This window comes from Peromyscus eremicus, chromosome 14 (genome assembly GCF_949786415.1).
Source record: "Peromyscus eremicus chromosome 14, PerEre_H2_v1, whole genome shotgun sequence".
NCBI lineage: Eukaryota > Metazoa > Chordata > Mammalia > Rodentia > Cricetidae > Peromyscus > Peromyscus eremicus.
Window position 1 is genome coordinate 24,909,652 of NC_081430.1, and position 20,384 is coordinate 24,930,035.

Sequence of the window (20,384 nt, forward strand, 5' to 3'; positions counted from 1 at the left end):
CCAGCCTGGGCTACAGAGCAAGTTCCAGGACAGCCAGGACTAGCTAGACAGAGAAACCCTGTCTCAAAAAACCAAAAAAAGAAAAGAGAAGGAAGAAAGAAAAGAAAAACGAAATGCCCCATCAGGGCAAAGAGATGGTGAGCAGTTAAAATAACAAGTGCTCTTTGAAGGGTTCTGGATTCGGTTCCCACACCCCCACGGCAGCTATCTACCATCGTAACCCTACTTCTAGGGGATCTCACCTCCTCTTCTGCCCACAATACATGTAGCCAAGACACCCGTACACACTAAATAATATTACAAAGAATTGACACTCCTGACACTTTTGGTGTTGTGGTTTTGTTTTGTTTTTTTTTGAGACAGGGTTTCTCTGTGTAGCTTTGGTGCCTGTCCTGGATCTTGCTCTGTAGATCAGGCTGGCCTCGAACTCACAGAGATCCCCCTGCCTCGGCCTCCCAAGTGCTGGGATTAAAGGCGTGTGCCACCACCACCAGGCAGCTGAGACATTTCTTCAGCCCCGTGTATTTTTATTAAGCCAGATACTTTTTTCCCCCTTACGTCATACTTTGTCATACGTTTGTGTATATGAGTGCCAGTGCCTGCCAAGGCCAGGAGCATTGGATCACCTGGAGTTAGAATTACAGGCAGTGGTTGTTGGAAACAGGCCTCCGGGAGAGCAGCATGTGCTCTTAACTATGGAGCCACCTCTCCCACCTCAGATACGCTTTTTTCCAGAGAGAAACTCATGTCTGCATCAAGCGAGGAAAGCATATAGTGATTGCTAATTTTCACGTTTTAAGACTTATGCTTGCTTGCTTTTTAAGCTCTTACTAGCATTAAGTGCTAGGGTGTGATGGTGCACGCCTTTTAATGGAAGCACTCAGGAAGCAGAGACAAGTGAAACTCTGAATTTGAGGCCAGTCTGCTCTACGTAGTTCCAGGCCAGCCAAGGCGTGAGATCCTGTCCCAAAAAGTAGAAAAGGAGGCATACTCCTTAAAAGACACACATGATTTGAGAATTATTGTTAGATATGATTTCAGCCTTTACTTTGTTCTTGGCAAGTTAAGGGGTAGTAATCTCAGTTGTTACCAAAATGCTACAAGAAACAGTTGCACATTTTTGATACTTCATATGATAGGAGATTGGAGAATGAGCTCCATTAGTTGGTATGTATGCTTGATTTTATAATATTTGGTAGTTACAGAAATAGTGTATAAGCTTGCCCTGAAGCAAGAAGACTTTTGGATTATGATGTTTAAAGATCAATAATAGAATCCTTGAAAGAATTCTATTTTATATATGTATATATATTTTTGAGAGAGAAGACCTTGCTATGTTGCCAGACTGGTTTTGAACTCCTAGACTGAAAAGACCCTCCTGCTTCATCCTTCTACGTAGCTGGCACTGTAGATGGGCGCCATGAGGCCTGGTACCACTCTTTACCGCTGGTGCTGTTGAGCAAATTAACCTGCATCATCTGTTCTCATCTGTAAAAGGTGATAAAGTACTACTTCAAAGTTACTCTAAGAAAGAAGCATTGCTCCAAGAAAAGACCTTAACGGGGTTCCTGATGTATTGGCCTCCACAAAAGAAACCACTGCTTTTATTTAATGATTTTCTTTATGCCTAAAAATCAGCCGAAATGTGTTGTCCTATTTCTCTTGGGCTTCATCACCACCATATCAGTTGCAGGGCTGGGGATTAAACCCAGACATACGCTAGGCAAGCGCTCTACCACCGAGCTATATCCCTCAACCTTGTATATCATATTTGATGAAAACATATCCACCTTAAGAAAAAATTCTACTTAAGGGATAGGATAACCTGGAAAAAGGGCCCCAACTAATGTAAACATATGCATATACATTCACACACAGCTAATATAAACATATGCATATACATATACATACACACAGAGTTAATATAAACATGCATATACATACACATATATATACACACACATACACACAAGCGTATACATACACACAGCTATGCAAAGCCATAGGAAAATTGTGTTTGATGAATATTCCTGGTTTACAGTTTTTGTTCAGCTTTATTTTCCTGGTTTCACACAGTGATAGGTCCAAATTTACCTTTATAGCTCTATGTGCGCCAAGTTTGAAGAACAAGTATGTTTTTTTGATCTATGCTACAGCTTCCTGAAACGGCAGTGTGAAAGGAGAACTATTTTGGCATGTGGCTTCATTGCCTGCTTTCATTTCGTTGAGCTATGACAGTTTGGAAATGACTATAAATGCTCAAAATAAACTACTGGGATTTCTTCAATTTCCTGTTGCTTTGCGTTGTTGATTTATAATAAATTGCTCCTCAGTTGTGTGTGTTAAAAATCTGCCATTTTAAGGAAATATTTCCAGTTTATCGAAATATAACTTGGATTTTGAATTTTCAGTGAACATGGTCCTTGTAAACCATGAAAATTCTGATTCAGCATTGAAAGTTGTAATTTAATGTTTGTTGCTAATTTGTTAAATAACATGTATTTATAGATATCTTCATGTTAATGATGATTGATTGTCCCATGCCGGTAAGAGGGAAGAGATTTTGGATACACACAGTGTAGAACTGTGTGTTTATAAAGTCATTCACAGAACGGAACAATTGGCTCCTATTTCCAATTGGTCACAGTTTGGTTTTGATGTTTTGGGTGGTTTCAATCCTTTTTTTATGCCACCATATCGAATCAGGTCATGCAATAACTTGTTTACTTCAAGTTGGTTTGGCTGTATTTATAACCAGTGTTTCAGTGGAGATTTAAGGAATTGCTTTGTGCTGAAAGGTTTTTGTTACTGTTTTGAGATAGAAAGAGTCAGCTATATCCAGGATTAATTGTGAGGACAGCATCACAATTAACCCTGGAGTGGATGGAGGGGACACATTGTTGACCCACCTTTGACAGTGGGGAAGCATATTAGGCAGAGTGAGAAAGATCTGTAGAGAACTATCCCGTGAGGCTTTTCGGGCCTCGGGGCCTGCTGCTGCTACCGTTCTGAGTAGCAGACATGCCATAACTTTGGGGGATGTTTCTGAATTGTGACTGGCATGAAAATACAATTTAAAACTATCAAATGAGCCAGGTTTGTGATCCCAAGGCTGAGAGGCGGGAAGATACTGGGTTTGAGGCCAGCCTGAGCGACATTTGAGAAAAACCAGTGCACGTGGAAAGCTGAGAAGGAGGTGTGGCTAAAAGAGCCGCTCCTGCTCCGCGTAAAGAACCACCACAGAATTTTGAGAAAGCTGTGTGAGAAAGCACGTGTAAAAGAGGGGGCGGGGGAGTTTGGATCACATTTCTTTGGCCAAAATAATGTGTATTATTTTTACAAACATCATTATTTGAGACAGGGTCTCATGTAGCTCAAAATGGCCTCAAGGTCACTTATGTATGAGGTGCCCTCTTGACCCCCTTGCCTCTTAGGAGTGTTTTGATTACAGTTGTGAACCACCTTGCTGGACTATATTTTATTGTTTGACTTCGTACGTATTGGTGAAGATGTTCCTGTTAATAAAAAGCTTACCTGGAGATGCTCCAACTAACATTAATGTCGAAGTTATGTAGTAACTTGATACCTCAGCAGTCTTTGTGGCATTTGCCTCAAATCCCAGCACACAGGAAGTGGAGTTAGAATTGTAAATTCAAGTTCACCCTCTATGTAGGGAGTTCGATGCCAGCCTGAGCTACATGAGACCTTGTCTCAAATAGAAAAAGAAAACCACGCCGGTCGGTGGTGGCGCACGCCTTTAATCCCAGCACTCGGGAGGCAGAGCCAGGCGGATCTCTGTGAGTTCGAGGCCAGTCGGGACTACAGAGTGAGTTCCAGGGAAGGTGCAAAACTACAGAGAAACCCTGTCTCGGAAACAAAACAAAAACAAAACAAAAAACACATGAGGTCTTGTAGTAATTATTGCAATTACGGTTTCTTTAATTTGGTTGGACACTAGGAAAAATAAAGTTTGGGGGTCCGCCGCACCTCTTTACACAACACAGTCCTATAATTAAAGTATCCCTCTTCTCCAGCATACTGTAATTCACCCGTGGGGGCTTTTATTTCAAGTACATTTCGTGAGGGATGGAACGTGAGCTGTGCGTTTTTTACAGCCTTAGAGCCCGCACCCCTCAGCTATCTCACACACCTGCACGCACGTACTTCTGGTTTGACCAGCTCAGAAACCGGTGTGCCTGGTCTCCGCCCGGTACCCGGCCGCAGAGCGCCAGCTGCCGGGGTGATCGCCGCCAGCGCAGGTAGGGCGGCGCCCCGCGGTGGCCCCGCCCCCGGGCCCGCGGAAGCGGCGGAGGCCCCGCCCCGTGCCCGCAGTCCAGGCGCGCCTTCCCGGGGAGGGTGGGCTGTGTGCTGCGGGCCCGGCGGGCACCGGGGCGAGCCTCCGTGTGAGCCTCCGCGCGGGCGGTGGGGAGCGTCCCTCCGATCACCCTCCGTGTGGCCGCTGCCCGGGCCGGCGTGACGATGGACCGAGAGCCGGGCCGCGCGGCGGCGGGAGAAACGGAGGCGGCGGCCGCCGCGGCGTTCGGAGACGCGACGCGGCAGGTAGGTTGGCGGCGAGGGGCAGCCGCTGCCTCCGGTGCAGACCTCCGCTGGACGTTTCGGGGTTCTTCTCGTGTGTCCCCATTTTGCTCGGACCGGGAGCGGCTGCCGAGGAGGGGCGCCGCGGCCTCCGCTGCCCGGGCTTTCCGGGGTGACGCTCCTTGCCACCGGTTGCGAGCGAGAGAAAACAGGCGTGTCCCGGAAAGGCTGTCCTTAAAGTCGCCGAAATTCAGGGGCGGCAACCCTGGGCTGCTCGGTCTGCGGGGTCGGCCTGGCGGTGGCCAGGGACCGGGGATTAGTGAATAGCAGATGCTCTGTGAGCATGCACTGTTGAGCTAGCTCTGTCTACTCTTACCCAGCCCAGGGCCCAGACTCGGGGAAACTGTGCCGTCTGCTCACTCTCAGGCATCAGTTAAGGTAGCCTGGTCTGGACAACCCCTCGCTGAGACTTCTAGTCTTCATTTCCACCTAATCCACTTATTAACGTCTGGAGATGGGTGTTATCCCCAATTCACGGATGAGACGACCTGCACAGCCCAACACAGACACGAACTAACAGCCATTGTGAATCACAAGGAGAGTTTGTCAACGGCTACCTTAAGACAGTAATATTTAATATATTTAATCCTTTGTATAGAACATTTCAGCATGTAAGTATAAAAATTACTAATGAGGTGTTTTACATTCTTTTTAAATTTTGTTTATGATTGGGTGTGAGGCGTCCAGCCAGTTGCGCCAAATGCAGTTCCTGGAGCTATCCTTCTCTTCCTAGTGTCCCAAATCCGGAGGACAGTTGTGATTGGCCACATAGTAAATGCAGATTAGCCACTGGTGGCTGGTGGTGGTTGTCTCACTCATCACTGGTTTAGAAGAAATTGCTTTAAAACCTACTTCGGGAGTGTGTATACTGGTGGTTATTTAAAACTTGGAATTACTTCTACTTCATGTAAGAAAGGTGCTTTTCCAGTAGCTTCATCTTTGAAAATAAGTCCTTGAACGTTGGTCCGACGCTTCTCCGAAACTACAGGTTGCTGAAGTGTGGTCCGGCTGTGAGTATGTCACTCTGTGGTGTAAGGTGCTAACAAAATCGGCTCTGCATAGCCGGTCCGAGGCGTCTTACCCCCACCCCTTGTTATGTAGGTGTAACACGGGAAGAGTTCCAGCTGGAAACGGTAGGCCACACTTGTAATTCCAGCATTTAGGAGGCTTTAGGAGGATTGCGCCTGTGTGAGGCCAACCTGCCTGGGCTGCGGTGTTGAGAGTGTGATGGATGATGGATGAGGGGAGACTCGAACTGTTGCCCGGCTGGTTTGAACTGCCCCCTTCAGGAGTGCAGTCCGGATGTGCGTCCCGCGGCTCTCCTGCTTTCGGGGCTGCTCTCACACAGTGGCAGAGGGAGCCTGTCAATACTCAGACCACTTGCCTGTTATTTCAGGGCGGCTTCGTGCTTGGTTTAGTAATACTAAGTTGTGCTAACTTTTCCTGGGGAGGCACAAGTACACCTCCAACCACCCCAGATGGTCACCGAGGACACCCTGAAGTACAGGTTCACCACGGTCCGTCTTGGTGAGGCCGTGAGTTTATTGGGCCTTCTTACAGAGTATGGATGGGTTACTCACAGGAGCGTGGGTGACCCCAGACGCCTGCATCACCCTCACGTCCCACCCCGTCATGGGTGGTGATCTCATGGAGTCCCTCATTTAATCAACCTTTTATTTCTGTGTAGTCTTGAATCTCCCAGAATTACTTGGTCGTTGGGAGAACGGAATGATAGCTGAAATTCTAGCTAAGGGTCCCCCAACCCTCCCTTCAGCGGTTCCATAGACCTGGCCACCCCTGTGTTATTCTTTAGTTGCTGGGGCTAAGGATCATTCCAAGATGGCATCTTGTTACCATCAGAGGGAAAAAGTGCCAGACCATAGTGTTTTCATATGTGTGTGTATGCACATGTGTTCGGGTCCCTGAGGAGGCCAGGTAGAGTCGAATGCCTGGTGCCACTGGAGTTTCAGGCAGTGGTGGGCCACCTGACATGGTTGATGGGAACTGAACTCAGGTCCTTTGAAGAGTAGCAAGTGCTCTAACTGTTGAGTTGTCTCTCCAGCCCCGGTTTTCATGGTCTCGATTAAAAAAAAAAAAAAAGAAGAAAGAAAGAAAGAAAGAAAGAAAGAAAAAGCTGGGCGGTGGTGGCTCACACCTTTAATCCCAGCACTTGGGAGGCAGAGGCAGGCAGATCTCTGTGAGTTCAAGGCCAGCCTGGTCTACATAGTGAATTCCAGGAAAGGCGCAAAGCTACACAGAGAAACCCTGTCTCGAAAAAACCAAAAAAAAAAAAATAAATAAAATAAAAAAAAAATTAAATAGTAAGGGCTGTAGAGAAAAAGCCGAACCTCACAGGAATACCCCTGAGGCTTTTCTTCAAGTTACCACTCCACACACACAACAAAAGTATTTCTGTGTACGCGTTGCGCCGCTTCCTTGTTGACACAGACTCACATCATGGATAGAGACTCCTGGAATTTACCAGTTTTTTTTTTTTATCTTACTCACATTCCTGAAGTAAAAACCTCTGGGAAGTCCAGGGGTTTGCCCAGTTTGAGGAAGAGGTCAGTGGAGAGCCGGGAGGAGGAAGATGCCGACATCTTTCTTATATTTCCTTCTCACGCTGTCACAGGAGAGAAACTCCATCCCGGCCTGGGGATTCATACCTGCAGCGCTAACATTTGGGAGTCTGAGGCTGAAGGATTGCTGTGAATCTGAGGCCAGCTCAGTCTACATAATGAACTGTAGAATAGCCTTGGCTACAGGGTGAGACCCTGTCTCCAAAGAGAAAGAAAGAAAAAGGCCAGCCCGAAGTACGATGCTGGCCAGGAGTAGAAACTGTAGACTCCCTCAGTGTTCTCAGTTAGGCGTTGGCCAGGCCACCTAGGATCTGATGTGACATTTTATACAGACTCTTTTCTGAATAGACTCTGAGCAGAATCTCAGCCTCGGTCCTTCGGAGGAGCTCAAGTTTCAGCCGTTCATTTATTTAGCGCCTCTGTTACTGGGTAGAGCTTCTACTGTTACTGTGTGCCAGGGACTGTTGTTGGCCAGAGGATATGGAACCTACCCCGAATTGCTAAATAACCTGGTTGAGGAAGGGGATAGAATAATTCCAGGTGTTGTATTTATTTTAAAAGAAGGCCTGAATGTTATGGGCATGTACAAAAAGACAATTTCTATTAAAAACACGTCTGTAGCCAGGTGTGGTGGCACATGCCTTTAATCTCAGTAACCAGGATGCAACTCTCTCTGTGAGTTGAAGTCAGCCTGGTCTACAGAGGGAGTTTCAGGACAGCCAGGAATACAGGGGGAAGGGGACGGGTATGAAGACGGACGGACGACACAACTGACTGACTGACTGACTGACTGACTGACTGACTCTGTCTCAAAAACAAAACAACAACAAAAAACCCCACAGCTCCTGAGACTCAGGATTATGGTCTAGTTAACCATAAAGTATAGTTAATGGACGTGTTAGAAAATGTGTTTTCAGATCTTCGGATGTTTTGAAAATGAAATTTGTAATTTGTATAACTGACAGTAAAATATGTTTTAAGGTTTATTTTATGTGTATAAATGTTTTGCCTTTATGTATGTATGTGTTCCACAAGTGTGCTTGGTAACGAAGCATCGGCTCCCCAGAAGTGGAGTTATGGATGGTTGTCAGCCAAGATGTGGGTCCTGTGTAAGAACAATACGTGCTCTGACTTGCTGAGCTATTGATCCAGCCTGCTCCCACTCCCCAGTAAAATATTCTCATATGCAGGTTTAGAATCTGTAAAAATGAAAAGTCTGCAATCGTCAGAAAATAGTTTTTATTTATAATTGTTGAAAATTTTGTACCAAGTTATTTTTTTGGTTGGTTTTTCCTGGCAATGACTCCCTTCACCACCCCATTCCCCAAGTTCAGGTTGGAAGCACACTCATGTTATGAATTGTCTCTCATGGGCTTGTTACTTTCTAGTCTGGTTCACAAGCCATAGGCCAGGAACCAGATGCAGGCCCTCATCCTTTTCATGGTAAGCCATGTCCATTCATTATATAGTGTCCATATGAGTGGCTTCCCCCGCCTGCTTTGCAGAGTTCACTTATGAAAGACACTAGCTGGTCTGCGAAACGTAAGACATTGACTACTTGGCCTTTACACAAAGTTTGCTTAAAATGATAGGCTTGAAATTTGCCATTTCCTATGTCAAAAACAATGGTTGATTTTCATTACGTGTGTGGGTGTTTTGCCTGTTATGTCTGTGTGCTTGCTGCCGAGAGCCCAGAAGAGGGTGTCAGAGTCCCGGGATCTGGAGTTAGGTGTGTACCCAGATCCTCTTAGAGCAGCACGTGTTGCGCTGTCTCCATGCCCCTCTTTTGTCTGATCTCTAAGATAGGCTCTCTTGTAGCTCAGGCTGGCCTCAGAGTTACTGTGTAGTGGAGGCCGGCCCGGAACTCCTGATCCTCCTGGCACTCTCTCCAAAATACTGAGATTACAGGCTTGCACTAACTGCCACAGCTGTCTTAAATCTTTTATATGAAATGAGATAATTAGAACAAGTCAAATGCCACTGAAAATTATTACATACCAAGAATGTTACTCAAAATTTGGTTTTATACTTACATATTTTTGGTACTGCAAAAAAACAAGTTTGTGAATCGTTTTTCAGGCTTTCTCTTTTGTAGATTTTAAAAATTGGCGAAAGTCAGGATTAACAGAAATTTTGGGCTAGTTTTTATGACTTAGATAGGACAAGTATGACAACTTGAGCTCCATCCCTGGAGCATACTTTTAAAAATAGCTTGTAATCCCAGCTCTGGGGAGGCAGAGGCGGCTGGTACAGGGCTTGCTGGCCAGTCTGCCCTCCTTGGAGAAAAATAACAATGATGGATAACAAACACCTTTGATTGTCCTCTGGCTTCACGTGCTAAACACATATATCATCCCCACCCCCCAACACACACACACACACACACACACACACACACACACACACCTGCATTTCCCAAGCTGTGAATAATCCCACTATTTGGTTGATGGACAAAGAAGGAAAAGTTTATAGTTATACTCAGCTACATGACAAGTCCGAGATTAGCCCAGACCAAACACACATCCACAAAACAAAAACAAAAAGAAAACCTGAGTAAATAATTCCCTCAGAGTGAAACTTGGATGTGTTTAGAATTCCACATACATAAGTAGTTTTTGTTTGTTTGTATTGTATTTTGGTTTTTTGTTTCTGAGACAGGGTCTATGTAGCCCTGGCTGTCCTGGAACTCCTTATGTAGGCCAGACTGGCCTCAGAACTCATACAGATCCACCTGCCTCTACCTCCAGAGTGCTGAGATTAAAGACATGTACCACCACACCAGTCTCCTATAAGTAGTTTTGAAATATGTAGATCTCTTTGTTAAAAAACTGTTGCCACATATACACTAATGACCACGTTATCTGAAAGTCCAGGTATAGAAGAACACTGAAGGCTTTTCAGATTTTATTTGCACAGTGTTTAAAATTCTCCCTAACCCCCAAGGCTGGAGGGATGGCTCAGCAGTTAGGAATGCTTGTTGCTCCTGGTGGATTTGGTTATTAGCACCCACATGGTGGCTCACAACCATCCATAACTCCCGGGCCAGGGGGTCCAGTGTGGACCAGTCATACATGTAGTACACACACATACATATTATGCAGGCAAAACACTCATATGCATAAAAATAAATCTAAAAAAGACGTTTCCCCCATTTTAAATGCCTTCTCCACAGGAGCCCTTTGTCTCTGTAGAGACTTACTGAATTTGGCAACTTCTTGGCCTTAAAAGGATTCAGGATTCCCGAAGTTTGTATCATTTTTTTTTTTAATTGCTGAAGGATTTGTCTAGTTTCTTTGGTCTTTAAAATAAAGCAAACGGGCTGGAGAGATGGCCCAGTGGTTAAGAGCCCTGGCTGCTCTTCTAGCGGAACCAGGTTCGATTCCCAGCACCCACGGGGCAGCTCACAACTGTCTGTAACTCCAAGATCCGACACCCTCACACAGACGTACATGCGGGCAAAACACCAGTGCACATGAAATAAAAAAACAAATAATTAAAAAATAAAGCAGATGTCTGTTAGCTTTGCAATGAGAGAAAGACTCACTGGAAACTGTTTGCTTAATTTTTCATTCAAACAGATGAGTAATGAAAGAGGCTTTGAGAGTGTAGAGCTGGGAGTCATCGGAAAGAAGAAGAAGGTCCCAAGGCGGGTCATCCACTTCGTCAGTGGAGAGACCATGGAAGAGTACAGCACTGACGAGGACGAAGTGGACGGCCTGGACAAGAAAGAGGTGCTGCCCACTGTTGACCCGGTACGTGGGTGCTGAGGGCTGGCTTGGCTTGGTGAGTTTTTGCTCCTTGCACACTGCGTGGAAAGGACCATTTGAACCTTAAGTCAACCACATTCCATATGATCCGGTAGAAAACATCATTTTTTTACACAATATGGATGGAAATAGTTCCAATATTTTGATAGCCTAGACCAGTTCTGCTCCTTTGTATCAGCGTTTTATATCCGTGTGAATTTATGTGAGGCTCCCGTAAGTCAGTGCTGGAATCCTAGTCCCTTTCTGTTCCTAAAGGAGTGTTCTTCAAGGTAACAAAGTCCGTTGATCCTGGGTTTACAATGGCACCCCTGAGAAGTTCTGGTTTAGATGCTGGTTGGTCATGGGGCAGTGGCTTGTATAAGCTATATGCTAATGGTGGTATAGGCAATAAACCAATAAATGTTCTATGGTTAACCAGGCTCTCAAAAGTGCTGTAACTAAAATAAAACCAAGAAACAAATTAGAGAATTAAAAAATTATATTTAAGACATGCTAATTTTTATAAGGTTTAGCTCAGTAAATTTTTGGCTATTTAAAAAAATCAATTCCAGCTGGGTGGTGGTGGTGCACGCCTTTAATCCCAGCACTTGGGAAGCAGAGCCAGGCAAATCTCTGTGAGTTTGAGGCCAGCCTGGTCTACAGAGTGAGTTCCAGGACAGGCAAGGCTACACAGAGAAACCCTGTCTCAAACCCTCCCCCCCCCCCCAATTCCAAATCTCTAGTACAGAAAATATTCAAAGGATTGTACAATATCAGTGTAGCCAGGCATGTTGAATATTAGTGGTCCTCATATAGTGGAAGGATTGTTTGGATAAATGTTTTCCTTTTACAGTACTCTGAAGGGATTACAGTTGTCTTTTTAAATGTTTGTATGTATCCGTGTTTTAAAAAGTCACTGTCAGCTGGTGTGGCAGGAGGTACAGGCAGGAGGATCAGGAGTTCAGGACCAGTACCAGCTACATAGCAAGTTTGAGGCTGTTCTGGACTACATAAGATCCTGTCTCAAAGGAAAAACAAAAAACCATTGTCTCCAAAGTTAACCCAGTGTCTCCATAGAAACAAGAGTGGTGCATTGTCATTGAAAGCATGAATCTTTTTTTTTTTTTCTTCGAGACAGGGTTTCTCTGTGTAGCTTTGGAGCCTACACTGGAACTCACTCTGTAGACCAGGCTGGCCTCGGACTCACAGAGATCTGCCTGTTTCTGCCTCCTGAGGGTTGGGATTACCAGCCTGGTCTACATAGCGAGTTCTAGGACAGCCAGGACTGTTTTATGGAGAAACCCTGTCTCAGAAAACCAAAAAGAAGAAAGCATGAAGAATTCTTACCACCCGTGGATTGAGTCTTTTTAAAAGGGCTTGTTAAAGCCCCTGCTTCTCGGCCATCCAGATCCACCTGTGTAGAGTAGTGTAGTCCTGGTTAGCATATTCACGATATGCACAGCCACAGTCAGGTTTTGCACGTTTATGTCGTCTTGAAAAGCTTTAGTTCACTTTCTTCCTCCATGTCCTGCCTCATTCCTAGCAGCCACTAATCTTTCTGTCCGTACAGAGGCTTCCCTATCATGAACAGATGTGTGTTCTTTCTGTCTTCTTTCATTTAGCGTGATGTTTTCAAGGTTCATTCATGTTATAGCATGTGTTGGTACTCTGTTCCTTTTTATAATATCATTACACAGTATCCAAATAATACTTTATTGTGTGAACACACCGCATTTTTTTCATTCCTGTGTCGGTTAACGGAAACTCCGGTTGTTTGTGCCATTTGGATCATATGACTATTGAGCTATGAATACGGGCTTTTGTGTCACTGTGGTTTTTATGTCTCGGGTCTGTAGCCAAGAGTGGAGTTGTTAACTGTTACATTTGAGGAACTTTGTCCAGTCACATTTCATGATGGCTGCACCATTTCTCATTCTTTTTAAAATTTTCTTTTTTAGATTTATTTATTATGTATACAGTGTTCTATCTGCATGTTTACCTGCATGCTAGACGTGGGCATCAGATATCATTACAGATGGTTGTGAGCCACCATGTAGGAGCTGAGAATTGAACTCAGGACCTCTGGAAGAGCAGTCAGTGCTCTTAACCTCTGAGCCATGGCTCCAGCCCCTTGATTTTTTTTTTTAACTTTTATTTTTATTTTGTGTGTACGGATGTTTTGCCTGCCTGCATGTATGTTCATGTACCATGTGTGCATGGTGTCTCCTGAGTGCTGGGATTTAAGGTGTGTGCCACCACACTTGACTAGAGATTTAATTCTTCTGTTTATTTTTAAGGTTTTATAGTATCAGCCTGGGCATGGAAAGTCCCAAGTTCAAGGCCAGCTTAGGGGCCACAGTGAGGTCCAGGCCAGGCCAGCTTTGGGGCCACAGTGAGGTCCAGGCCGGCCCGGGCTGCATAGTGAAGCATTCTGCGTAGAGTTTGTACATTCAGGTCTTGGTTCTGTGTTTGTTTTGAGACAGCCCTGTAGCCCAGGCTTGTCCAGAATCCAAGGAGTCCTCCCGTCTTAAGTGCCGAGATGACAGTGTGCTTAGTAGCAAGCAGCCACGTCTGTTCCGAGTTAGTTTTCTGTATGATGTGGGTCAGGTCACACTTCCTACCTCGCCATGTGGTTTTCCAGACTTCACGGTGTAAAGTCGACTTTCTGCCTTTGAGTGGTGACTTAGCCCCAGTGCCGTGAGGAGACACCATGACCACGGCAACTCTTTTTTTTTTTTTTCTGTTCTTTTTTTTAAAAAAAATTTACTTGTATTATTTTTAATTGTGTATGTTATCTTATGTGGGAATATGCATACATGAGTTCCTAGGAACTCCTGGAACTAGAATTACAGGCAATGTTGAGCCTCCATGTGGGTGCTGGGAATCGAACTCAGGTCCTCTGGAAGAGCAGCCAGTGCTCTTAACCACTGAGCCATCTCTCCAGCCCCTTAGCATACTTTTCAACAGTTGGAAGACATGAATCTATTGTCTTTTTCCTTTTTGACAGGGTCTCACTATGTAGCCTTGACTGCCCTGGAACTTACTATGTAGACCAGGCTGACTCAGACTTGGGATTCCCCTTCCTGAGAGTTGAGATTAGGTGTGCGTGACCACTCCTAGCTAGGGTTATTCCTCTCATACAATAAAAGGCCAGTGAAACGATCCAGGCCAGGATGGGCACTCCCATGGCAGCTCCTATAAAGGAAAGCGTTCAATTGAGGCCTTGCTTTTAGTTTTAGAGGGTTAGTCCATTGTAATCATGGTGGGAAGCATGGCGGCTCATAGACAGACATGGTGCTGGAGAATTAGCTGAGAGCTACATCCTGAGCTGATGGTAGACACACACACACACACACACACACACACACACACACACACACACACACGCACACACACACTGGACTTTTAAAACCTCAAAGCTCACCTCCAGTGACACACTTCCTCCATCAAGGTTACACCTCCCAATCCTTTCAAATCGTGCCACTCCCTGGTGACCAGGCATTCAAATCTGTGAGCCTGTGGGGGCCATTCTCGTTCAAACCACCCCACGTGGTCTCGGTGCCCTTGCTGAGTCCTTTGACTGTCGAATATGGTTTTATTCTGGACTTAGTCCTCCACCGGGTCTGTGAATCTGTTCTTGTGCCAGGGCCCTTCCTCACCTCTTGTCTTCTGGGGCACTGAGCACAGGTGTGCTCTCCCGTGCCCGGAGCACTGAGCACAGGTGTGTTCTCCTGTTCCTGGAGCACTGAGCACAGGTGTGTTCTCCTGTTCCTGGAGCACTGAACACAGGTGTGCTCTCCCGTGCCCGGAGCACTGAGCAAGGGTGTGCTCTCCTGTGCCTGGAGCACTGAGCACAGGTGTGCTCTCCTATGTCTGGAGCACTGAACACAGGTGTGCTCTCCCGTGCCCGGAGCACTGAGCAAGGGTGTGCTCTCCTGTGCCTGGAGCACTGAGCAAGGGTGTGCTCTCCTGTGCCTGGAGCACTGAGCACAGATGTGCTCTCCGGTGCCTGGAGCACTGGGCACAGGTGTGCTCTCCTATGCCAGGAGCACTGAGCACAGGTGTGTTCTCCTATGTCTGGAGCACTGAGCACAGGTGTGCTCTCCTATGTCTGGAGCACTGAGCACAGGTATGCTCTCCTATGTCTGGAGCACTGGGCACAGGTGTGCTCTCCTGTAGATTTGGAAGATTTTGAAAATCTGAGTCCTGGGCTTGTTTATATTTTCCTCTTTTCTAGATTGTCCCTTAAAATACTGCGTGACTTTTAGAATTAGACTGTCAATTTCTGAAGAGAAGGTAGTGGACATTGTGTTGAATCTATAGGTCTGTTGAGGGCAGTGGTTCTCAACCTGTAGATTGCAACCCCCACAAGGGTCACATATTAGCTATTTACATTATGATTCATAACATGAGCAAAATTACAGTTATGGGGTAGCAATGAGATAACTTTATGGTTGGGGATTACTACTATAACACGAGGAGCTGTATTAAAGGGTCCCAGCATTAGGGAGGTTGAGAACCACTGATTTAAGGAGTATGGCCATACTATTAACCACAGAATTGTTTTAAAATCAAAGCCTTGACAGGGAAGACTAGAGACACATTTTTGGAAGAAGAGAAATTTGGGGGTTTTACCCGTAAGCTGAAATCCTTGAAGACCCGCAGTGCAGCCCCAGAGGGTACTTTTAGATGGCGGTGGTGGTAGTGATGCTGGGGTGATGACATGGCCCTGGGATTTTGGGTCAGCAATATCCGTGTCCAGATAGCGGGCTGGCCAAGGTCCTTCTAGGTAATTGTGGGTGATGACGGGTGCCGTCTGCCCCCTCAGCCGGAGCAGGGTTCTTGGGTAATCCTCGCTTTAGTGTTGGCAGCTAATGTTTCTAGAAACAGCTGCAGGAGAGCGGAGTGAGAACATCACCGACTCCTTGGTTTTTCATCTGAACCAGCACAGTGCTTGGCACACTCTGTGTGTGTGTGGGTGGGGTGGGGGGAGGATAACTCATTTGTACACACGTGTGTGGGGTCCGGAGATCAACCTCCAATGTTGTTCTCAGGAGTCAAGGTTTCTCACTGGACCTGGAGCTTGCCACCTAGGATAGGCTGGCTGGCCAGCGAGCCCCAGCAGTCTTCCTGTCTCTCTCCCCAGCGCTGGGATTACAAGTGCGGGCCACTGTTCCGGGCTGTTTTCATGGGGTCTGGGAATCGAACTCAGGTCCTCAGCTTGCATGGCAAAACACTTCACCAGCTGCGTTATCTCCTCAACCCCAGCAGACCTACTTTTCATCACAAGACGGGCTCTACTCAGTCTTTTTGGAGATGCCATCCTCTGTGTAGCTCAGGCTGGCTTGGAACTTGAGAGATAGACCAGCTTGCCTTAGACTTAAAGTGTAATTATTCTGGCAGTGCCTTCCAAGTGCTGGGCTAAAATTATATGTATGCACATCTGGCTTACTCAGTCTTCATAGATATTCTGGTTGGCTTTTTAATGCCTTTATAATCATAAATAATCTGCAAAAAAAGATTATGAACAAATTTCTCTTTCTTCTTGAAAGAAATTTAAAAGCAAGTATTAATGTATCCAAATGCAGGCTCTCTATATAAACAAAAATATTGGTCCAGTGAAGCATGCCTGTAGTGTCAATTCTATCAATAACAGCACAGTTATCTTAGGCAACCTTCACACAAGCAAGAACCAAGATTAGTTTGCTGTAGGGAGCATTCTGCCAACGGTCCTTGCCAAATGCACTGAACGGCCTTGGGTGTGTACACTAATCCTGTTTCTATCCTTTAAGAGAACAAAACTGGCCGTGATGTCGCATGCCTTTAGTCCCAGCATTCAGGAGGCAGAGGCAGGGGGATCTCTGTGAGTTCGAGGCCAACCTGGTCTACAGAGTGAGTTCCAGGACCCTGAGAACCCTGTGGATATGTTGGCTAGGCATATCCACAGGGTTCTCTCTGTTGATGGTGCACCTTCTTTGATGTCCTTATGAAGACAAAAAAAAAAAAAAGCAAGACAGGACAAAGGCTGTAGAAGTTGTAGGTAGCACAGACGGAGTTACAGTGCCATTCCGTTGCTAAATCTGCTTTTGGTCCTTCCATGGGCAAAGGTGGTGGTAATTATATGGAATAAGATGAAGCATTTGTGGAATTTGGACATCAGTGCTTACGTTTTTATTTGACTGGATTCCTCCCTATGGAGTGCCTTCTGTGCGTACTAATTATTTGACCAGTCACTCTGGTCTGAAGAGAGTGACTCAGAAGATGTTGCTAACCTGACTTCTCGTTGCAGACCAAGCTTCCCTGGGGCCCCTACTTGTGGTTTTACATGCTCCGGGCTGCCACGTCAACCCTCTCAGGTACTGCTCTTCTGTTTGACTAGTGTATGATTGCTCTAGAAAGTTCTGCACACAGGAGCCTTCCCAAACGGGATGCTCCCACTGAAGAAGAAACACGATAGGGAACCACTTTGCCCTCCCCAGGTAGCCAGCTAGCACTGGAAACTATTACTCTACCTGAACAAATGTTCCTCGGTTTACAGTTGTGTTAAAAAACGAACAAGGGCCAGCAAGTTGGCTCAGGCAGGCAGAGGTGCTTGCCACCAAACTGACCAGCAGATTTGATCCCTGGAACCCACCAGGGAAGAACTTGTTCCTACTGAGTTGTCCTCTGACCTCCTTAGTATGGTAATAAAAACTACCCTGGACCACGGCACCGTTAACGTGGACAGGATGTTGTATTTTGAACCCTGTCACCATCCGTTCTATTACCTCACCATTTGGTTTCCTACCGCTGTTAATCCCATTGTGTCCCACGCTTTTTCTAATGCCTTATTATAAACCATTCATATTTAATTTTTATTAGAATTTAATTTCTTCCTAGCATCTTACCATTTTATTCTTTGTTATGTAGCTATGGGGGATTCATGGTTTCCTCTATGTAATTTTTTTTTTTTTTATGGTGCTGAGGATTGAACCTACCCTGTATATCCTAGGCAAAAACTCTTCCACTGAGCTATGTCCCAGCAATATTTCACTTCTTAAATGGAAATGTAACCGATATGTGAAGGAAGTGAATTATCAACTTATGCAATTATGCTAATAATTTTAAACCATAAAACTTAACTGTTTCTGGGGCTGGAGAGATGACTCAGACATTAAGAGCACTGGCTGCTCTTCCAGAGGTCCTGAGTTCAATTCCTGGCAACCACATGGTGGCTCACAATGATCTGTAATGAGATCTGGTGCCCTCTTCTGGCATGAAGACATGTAGCCAGAACACTGTATACATAATAAATAAAAATCTTTAAAGCTTACTGTTTCCAATTAACTGCTTGATAACTTCTGTCAGTTGCTTTTATTAGAGCAAATCGTGGCTAGTATTTGAGCTAACATTTACTGAGCATGTATTGTGGTCATGGCTGGTGTGACAGAAGAGTAAAAGCTGTACACGCAGCTCTGTATTCGGATGTTAGCTCTCGTATCTGCTTTGGCAACTGCTTTACGTCTTGTAAGCCTGACCTCTCATCACCTGCCAAGTCTTCTGTATTAGGTGCTGACCCTGGTGGGACAGAACACACAGCAAAAGCAGCTTAGGGCTTGTTCTCCTCACACCATGAGGAGGCCATGGCAGGACCATCCTCCCTTTTCTCCTCACTGATTATTACAGTGCCTGATGAGAATTGTGAAGCTGAACTGTGGCTGGCCTAGCACACATCTGATCCCAGCACTGTGGAGGCTGGTGGGGGTCGTTGACTAAATACTCTGAATACGCTTGCTACATAGAGAGACTCTGTTCTCAAAACAAACATGCCCAGATAGGAATGTGAACAGATGGGGTGTCCAGGACAGGCGTGAGGAGACAGGGTGATACATTTATTGGGTTTAAGGATAAAACAGTAACTCTTGTATTCTTAGTATTACCTAAAATGCTCAAGAGATGTTTATGAATTGTATGTCTCTTAATTTTTGTATCTTTAGTGTGTGACTTTCTTGGAGAGAAGATTGCATCTGTTTTGGGCATCAGCACGCCAAAATACCAATATGCCATTGATGAGTATTACCGGATGAAGAAGGAGGTGTGTCTCCTTTTTCCACTTTATTGATGGTTTGCCCGAGGCTTGATGAGCTCCATAATGAGTGTGTGGATGTTCTAGGAGCCAAAAAGATAGCTCCTGTGGTCTTTGCAGTGGCACACTTCAAACACAGGACCTTACACATTCCAGACAAGGGCTCGACCACTGAAGATAGCTTATTTAGTTTGTTAAATTAACATATTTTAGAATTCTTCAAAATTCAGATTTCCTAAGGTAAATGTATAAAACTTATTGCCGGGCGGTGGTGGCGCACGCCTTTAATCCCAGCACTCAGGAGGCAGAGGCAGGCGGATGTCTGTGAGTTCGAGGCCAGCCTGGTCTGCAGAGCGAGATCCAGGAAAGGCGCAAAGCTACACAAAGAAACCCTGCCTTGAAAAACCAAAAACAACAACAACAAAACTTATGCTAGGTTTCGTCTACCAGTGCTAAGTGAGTTGTTTCATGTGTATTAATTTGATCTTTACATACCGTTTGGTACTTTTGCTTTAATTTAAAAATGAAGAGACACCAGCCAGCCTGTGTAAGTAGTGAGGCAGTTATTGAGTCCCCCAAGCCTCAAGTCCCTGTCGTCATGAGAACTGCATCTCCCCTTAGGGCTAGTGTATAAAATGCTCAGAACAGCGCCTCGTGTACACCGGGAAGCACACAGTAAACCAGAGTGTGTTACTCTCCTTCAAGTGAATCAAGAGCAGCAGGTGAGGTAAAGCCAGAAGAGGTGTGAACACAGGGTGTGGGTTCAGTGAACGGCAAGCAGCTTTGTTCTTGGAGGGCTGAACCCGGAGGCCAGCCTAGGAGGATCACCTTTATTCTGTTGTGTGGCTCCATGCATCGTTTTAAAAAACAAAGACAAACAAGAAAACACTGTGAGCCGTGTTTCGAGGCTCCTGAGCTCCATCAGCCCTCTTCAGTAGCTTCTCAAGTCTGTCCCACCTCAGGATGATATGATCCTCGCTAGAGGTCACTCCTTCTGTACTGACTTGTGTCTCGGTCCGGATACAGAGCCACCTCCTCTATGAACTGCAGTTCTGAACCAAAGGGTTGCTGGCTCCGTAGGGCTGCCTTCTCTATCATCCTCTCTGTATGTCAGCTTCCTACTAGACTGCGAAGTTCTTGAGGGCAGGAACCGGATGATCTGCACCTTGATTAGGAGCTTAGGGAAAAACTAGCCATGCTATACCATTTAATGAATGAACCAACCTGTTAACTAAACAGGATGACACCGTATAATTAAAGGGTCAGAGTAGCTAATACAAGTGTCACAGTAGCTCATTTATTACTTTATTGGGTAAGTTAACGTAGCCAAGTGCTATGTTAGTGCTGGGCGGTCCAACTTTGAAAGTAACCATTTTACTTTGCGAACAGGGGAGAGGA

At 45.5% G+C, this 20,384-nt stretch overlaps 1 protein-coding gene across 2 annotated transcripts in view; it reads left to right on the plus strand.

Annotated features, from left to right (window-relative positions):
- LOC131924505 (signal recognition particle subunit SRP54) overlaps window positions 1-20,384 on the plus strand; it is a 68,097-nt gene that overhangs the window by 47,126 nt on the left and 587 nt on the right. The window contains exons 1-4 of one of the 2 annotated variants that reach the window (XM_059279824.1): window positions 4,340-4,560; window positions 10,754-10,927; window positions 17,211-17,277; window positions 18,898-18,995. In XM_059279824.1, coding sequence (XP_059135807.1) covers window positions 4,480-4,560; window positions 10,754-10,927; window positions 17,211-17,277; window positions 18,898-18,995 — 420 coding nt within the window. In that variant the 5' untranslated portion in view covers window positions 4,340-4,479. Of the gene's footprint in view, window positions 1-4,339; window positions 4,561-10,753; window positions 10,928-17,210; window positions 17,278-18,897; window positions 18,996-20,384 lie in introns of those variants that run through there. The other variant, XM_059279825.1, reaches the window with a different exon arrangement.